This window comes from Phyllopteryx taeniolatus, chromosome 1, assembly GCF_024500385.1.
Source record: "Phyllopteryx taeniolatus isolate TA_2022b chromosome 1, UOR_Ptae_1.2, whole genome shotgun sequence".
Classification (NCBI taxonomy): domain Eukaryota; kingdom Metazoa; phylum Chordata; class Actinopteri; order Syngnathiformes; family Syngnathidae; genus Phyllopteryx; species Phyllopteryx taeniolatus.
The window spans coordinates 11,790,099-11,796,098 of NC_084502.1; the positions used below are offsets into that span (position 1 = coordinate 11,790,099).

General features: G+C 46.8%; 1 protein-coding gene across 2 annotated transcripts in view; it reads left to right on the plus strand.

Annotated features, from left to right (window-relative positions):
• marchf9 (membrane-associated ring finger (C3HC4) 9) overlaps positions 1-4,003 on the plus strand; it is a 28,013-nt gene extending 24,010 nt beyond the window's left edge. For both annotated transcript variants that reach the window (XM_061771696.1, XM_061771687.1), the window contains one exon: positions 2,895-4,003. In XM_061771696.1, coding sequence (XP_061627680.1) covers positions 2,895-3,226 — 332 coding nt within the window. In that variant the 3' untranslated portion in view covers positions 3,227-4,003. The remainder of the gene's footprint in view (positions 1-2,894) is intronic.
• The last annotated feature ends 1,997 nt before the right edge of the window (positions 4,004-6,000 follow it).

Sequence of the window (6,000 nt, forward strand, 5' to 3'; positions counted from 1 at the left end):
CTGGTACCAGAGCCCAAGCTGTGTGTGGAGGCGAGCCCGACTATATCTAGTCGGAACTTCTCGACCTCACACACCAGCTCGGCTCCTTCCCTGCCAGAGAGGTGACGTTCCACGTCCCTAGATTCCACGTCGGATCGCCAAGGTCCCTGCCTTCGGCCACCGCCCAGCTCATACTGCACCCGACCCCTATGGTCCCTCCCATAGGTGGTGAGCCCACGGGAAGCGGGACCCATGTTACCCTTTCGGCTGTGCCCGGCCACCAGGTGCTCGCCTTCGAGCCCCACCTCCAGGCCTGGCTCCAGAGGGGGGCCCCGGTGACCCGCGTCCGGGCAAGGGAAAACGTCTTCCTGAATTGTTTGTCATCATAGGGGTTTTTGGAGCTGTGCTTTGTCTGGTCCCTCACCTAGGACCTGTTTGCCATGGGTGACCCTGCCAGGGGCATAAACCCCCAGACAACTTAGTTCCTGGGATCATTGGGACACACAAACCCCTTCACCACGAACCAGTGACAGCTCAAGGAGGGGTATATATTTACAACAAAGTATAATCATAAAAGACAAAATAACAGATTAACGGCATTTTATTCATTTCCAACGGGACAGACGATTTGAGATACAAGTTTTTTTTAGCTAGGAACTGCGGTGCGGCCGACACAACCTGAACACGCTCAAGATTATAGAGATGATCGTGGACTCCAGGAGGCATCCTTCGCCACAGCTGCCCCACACGCTGTCCAACTGCCCTGTGTCAACCGTCGAGACCTTCAAGTTCCTGGGAATTACAGTTTCTCAGGACCTGAAGTGGGAGACCAACATCAACTTCATCCTCAAAAAGACCCAGCAGAGGATGTCCTTCCTGCGGCTTCTGAGGAAGCACGGCCACGAATCAGTCCTGTGTTCTTCCATCACAGTCTGGTTTGGTGCTGCCACAAAAAAAGGACAAACCCCGACTGCAACGGACAATCAAAACTGCTGAAAAGATTGTCTGTACCCCCCTACCCACCTTTCCACCCGACTTGCACGCTGGCAGATCTAAGACAAGAGCATGCAAAATCCTCTTGGTGCTATCGAACAAGGCAAACTAAAACTCGCAGACATTCCAACAGCTTCTTCCCTCTTGCCATTCATTGGCACATCTGTAATTGTATCAGCCTTACCACATTACCGGCAACCTTTCATTGCTCGGTGACTCTGTTCTGTGTTTATATGTCTCAAAAGTATTTTTGTTCAAATGTCTGTCTATTGTCGTACTAGAGAAATTGCTTGAGGATTCATTTGCACAACTGCCATTATATCAGTATCACCGCACGAGTGGTACACTTTCATTGCTCTATGACTCCCCATACTTGTGTTTTTGATGTCCTAAATGTATATTTTGTCATAGTGGCTGTTTGCTGTTATACTAGAGTGGCTCCATCTACCAGAGACAAATTCCTTGTCTGTCTTGTAACATAGTTGGTCAATAAACCTGATTCTGATTAGCATGTCCAAACTGGTACCTGTGCTGGTCACATTTCATATTACAGTTGATTCACTGTATATTACACAACACCGGCGTTGCAGCGGACCCTGCCGCGTGACTATTGCGCACACTTACATCGCGATGACGATGCTCAAACAATATATCGTGCAGCCCTAGCAGAATGCGCTTGTCAAGTTTGCAAAGCGCCGTTAAACTCCAAAAGAAGAAGAGCCAGCTGACAGCAAGAAACAATACACAAGTCAGACAGGACATGACAGACGTCAAGTCGACTTAAGTAGGGTGACGAAGTATTGGTACAGTACACCCTCGTGGGTGCCACGTTCCGGAAACCCCCTGCAGTAAAAGAAATTAGTAATATTGTGACAAATTATTATATTACAAGTATTCCAATGCCAATGAAGTGAAAGTGCACAGTAGAGAGAGGTGGTGGTATTTCATTTGTCCACTTGAGGTCGCCGTTCATACACAACACGCTGTTCGGCATGCCCTGCTCGAGTGACGTGAACGGCAGCCAATGCGGATGTGGTGTGAGCAGAAGATTTCCTGGGTTAACCACTTGTCCTGTTCCTCACCCTCACTGTCCTGACAATGTAGTCGGCAAAAAGCATTATGGGTACCCAGAATTCATTGCGGCGATGTTTTAAACTACAGTACTGTAGTTGTAGAAAATCAAGCTAAACGTTGGCCTGTACTTGAATTTGTTGCTGTCGATATTGCTCTGAGTGCTTGCATTAGCGATCGGTCAGGCTAAGGTTGGTATTTATGAATCTATTTCTAAAACTCTGACTGTGGCTTTTGTTTTAAACAGTGGCTTTCCGGGCATTTTTTTGTGTCCTCAAACAGTTTGGTGTCTTACCAGACGTATGAGTTGAGATTTACTTCGCAAGGTGTCTTTTTGTCTGTTGAGAAAAAGGCCCCAATTGACTTTCTGTGAGTCTTTGCTGCCACATTTCAATCAATTGGCAGAGACGTGCAGGTGAGTATTTACACTACACTGACCTTTTGGGGGAAAAAAGTATGTGATACATTGAATCTGCAGTAAATCATCCCGAGTACGTGTCCGTCACTTTACTCAAGGATCAAGTATTACAGACCTTTTGTTTAATTATTATTTATTTATTTAGTCCGCGTATTTCATCCCAAGATGAAATTGGCTCGTTTTAGGGGCGGATCTGTCTCATGGCCCACATACTGCTGAGCTGATGGTGAGCTGGCCTTTCGATAGAATGAGAACCGGTGGGCTGGATCTCGGTAGCGCGTTCCTGCCGTCTCCTCTCAGTAGAAAATCCAAAAAGATATACTCGAGTAAAGTAGCAGAAGCTACCGGGCGGGCGCCACCGCTCTAACGCGCACATCGATGAGCCTCGCTGACGACGCAAAGCCCGCTCAACGATGTCCTTTTCTTCCGACAGGCCTCATCATCCACGAGGGATCGTCGGTGTATCGCATTTTCAAACGATGGCAGGCCGTCAACCAGCAGTGGAAAGTTCTCAACTACGAGAAATCCAAAGACCTGGGCGACCCGGTGAGTGTGGCCGGCAAGGCGGGGGCCCGCGGCGCTCGCGGGACTCCTCAGGGCCTGGCGGGCGGCAGCGCGGGCCGCCGGGGCAGGAGGCTGAGAACTATTCTGAACCGCCGCTGTGGATACACCATCCTACACATCCTCAGCCAGCTGCGGCCCAACGACCCGCGGATCGGCGCCGCCGGCAACCGGGAGGTGGTGATGAGGGTCACCACCGTATGAGGCGGCGGGAAGGAAGGAACTCCTTGTGGCCTCGGAGCCCAGATGTACATGAGCGGAAGGATGCCGTATGAAATCGGAAAAGGACTCGCAGAGGAAGCGAAGGGAAGCGTCAACGACACGCAGAGACACTCGCCGCGAATTCTCCTCTTGTTTCTTATCACTGAAGGAAGCCAGATTCTCCTTTTCAACAACGAGGGAAGTGATGAAAAAAGGATCAAACCAATTTCAAAGACATCAAGGAAGGGCGGAAAGGGGGAAAGGAGCGCGGGGGCGTGAACAGCCTTTCTAACCTAATCCGAGATGACCAGATGTTGTGGGGGGTTTTCCAGTTCAATATCAGGATGCACAGAGACATTTCTTTCTCTTTCAGTTGATATCTCGCATTGCATTTGCATCTTTTGTTTTTGACTCAAACTTTGATTTTGGACGGATCGAGAAATCATGTCACTCCGTGCAGTACGTGCCGAGCCTTTCCAGGCACCTTAGTGTAATTCTTCATTTGAACAAGCTTATTTATCAATATTGGGCAATACACCCAACCGAAAGAAAACAAACATGAACAACAAGGGCAGGAAGAGAAGAAAAATTCCCTCCAAAGTCATATAAAAATCAATGAGATTGAAATGACATTGAGACATCATCTCTCTGCAATAAATACATATTATGTACATTTCACAAGGAATTTTGCATGGGTATATCATTTTCTTGATCACATAACATGAACACAAATTTGCTCTGTTTCCAATGGTGCTTGCCAAAATAAACACTTTCAAACCATCCGATTTCAACTGTTTGTCAATGTGACAAAGTCCGGCAGTGTTTTTTAAGCCACCAAGTACAGATTCTGCCGAGTCACATTTGATGAGTCAACTATTGGATTAAAAGTGATCTCTTATTACTCCGTCTGCGTCTTTCTGCGATCTGCATGGATGTGTGCAACGGTCCTGACCGTACACTAGTTTAGTTACATGGATGATGAAAAAGCTGCAGTGAATCCCCATTTTCCCCTACCGCAGGCATACGTCGCAGACCCACCCGCCATTAGGCAAAATATGCAAGACAGTATCGTTTTTATTTCAAGTTTTACCCCTCCCGCACGGTGTAAACACATTTGAACACACTTAAAATGATTCAGGCAAACTTGAAAGTATTTCTTGGCGCCTTTTCCAAATCTTTTGCTGTTAACACATGGGAGACTATCGTATCGCATCACTTTGAAGAAACAAAGAGAAGAGACTTGCTCACGTGTGTACTTGTCCAAATAGAGATAAAGCATTCTTGCTTCCACTGTTTATCACTCCCAGTTGAAGTTTACTAGAAAACTAACACATAAAACAAAGAGAATTGAATATTGTACGTTTAAACACCAAAATGTTCAACACATTATTTCATCTAACCAAACGTCCACTATCCTAATGCTAACACACAGTATAATGCCAAACACAACAGACACGGGCTAGCGTAAATTAGCATTGATGTTCCATTTTCTTCTTCTTGCTCTTATTTCCGTCTTGCATCTCTTTGTGCGACTTCACTGAAGGTATTCACTTCAAATTCGCACTTGCCTGTATCGTGCAAAAACCAACAAAAAGCAATCACTTCAAAATCTGCAATATACTGTTGATCAACCATTATACAGTAAATGATAAAATGCGATACAGCGGGGGTTCACTGTATTCTTAAAGGGGGGCATATTATTGACAATGGACTTTCTATTGTTTGTAAATAAATATTGTAGTTGCCTGCACACCCATCAAGTGAGAAATGAAACAAGTCAGTCAATCTTTAGTTCTTTGCCTATTTCTGGAAATGTGTCGGTCAGCAAGCCCTTCTGCACTATTGCCCGAAACAGGGGGCTAATTACCATAATAATCACTCACGCAGTTTCTCCACCAATGACTTGGCAGCTAGGCCGGCTGAAGTTCCAGTGAAAGAACTACTTGGTCGCCACGTCAAAGCCGAAAGGTAAGCAGAACTGTAGTTTGAGCGCAGATTAGATAACACTGTGACCAGCTTTAGCTTCTAAATTGGATCGTTATAATAATATTAGCCTGGTTGTCAACGTGAGTGGGTTTTTTTTTGTTTACGACCGTGGCCGTACTACTACTACGATCTCATCTGATCTGGAAGCTAAGCAGGGCCACTCTGAGTTAGTACTTGGATGGGAGACCAGCTTGGAATGTCAGGTGCTCCAAGTTTACCCAGCCTCTGGGGGGGCAAGCCACCCCAATCCAGTGCCAGTCCCAAGGCTGGATAAAAAGGGGACGGTTGGAGTCTGAAGGGGCATCCGTATCTAAAAAAACAATAACCTGCACCACACGGCCACGTTCATTGACCAGTGCAATTCGAGGGCTTGGGGATTAAAACTGCCTTCACACTTGTGTAGTTTTATGGAAGGTATCAGCGCACTTGAGATCATTCAGCAAGCGACTCACCAAAATGATCCACCCTCTTCCGGAATCAACCTTTTCTTTATCTGTGTGTCTCTGCCCACAAAATGGGAGCAATTTCCATCTGTTGCCTTGACCGCCTAGCTTCCAGTCAGGAAGTGCGTGGTGGGCACCTCGCTCGACACATTTGCAACTCTTTGCTCAAGCAATGTTCAAAGCAATAATAATATCTGACAGTTGGTATTGCAATTGAATCTGTATGGCCCCTTGCTTTAAGTGTGTGTGTGTGCATGGGGTCGGTGTAGCCGACACAACCTGGAGCTGAACACGCTCAAGACTGAAGAGATGATCGTGGACTTCAGGAGGCATCCTTCGCCACAGCTG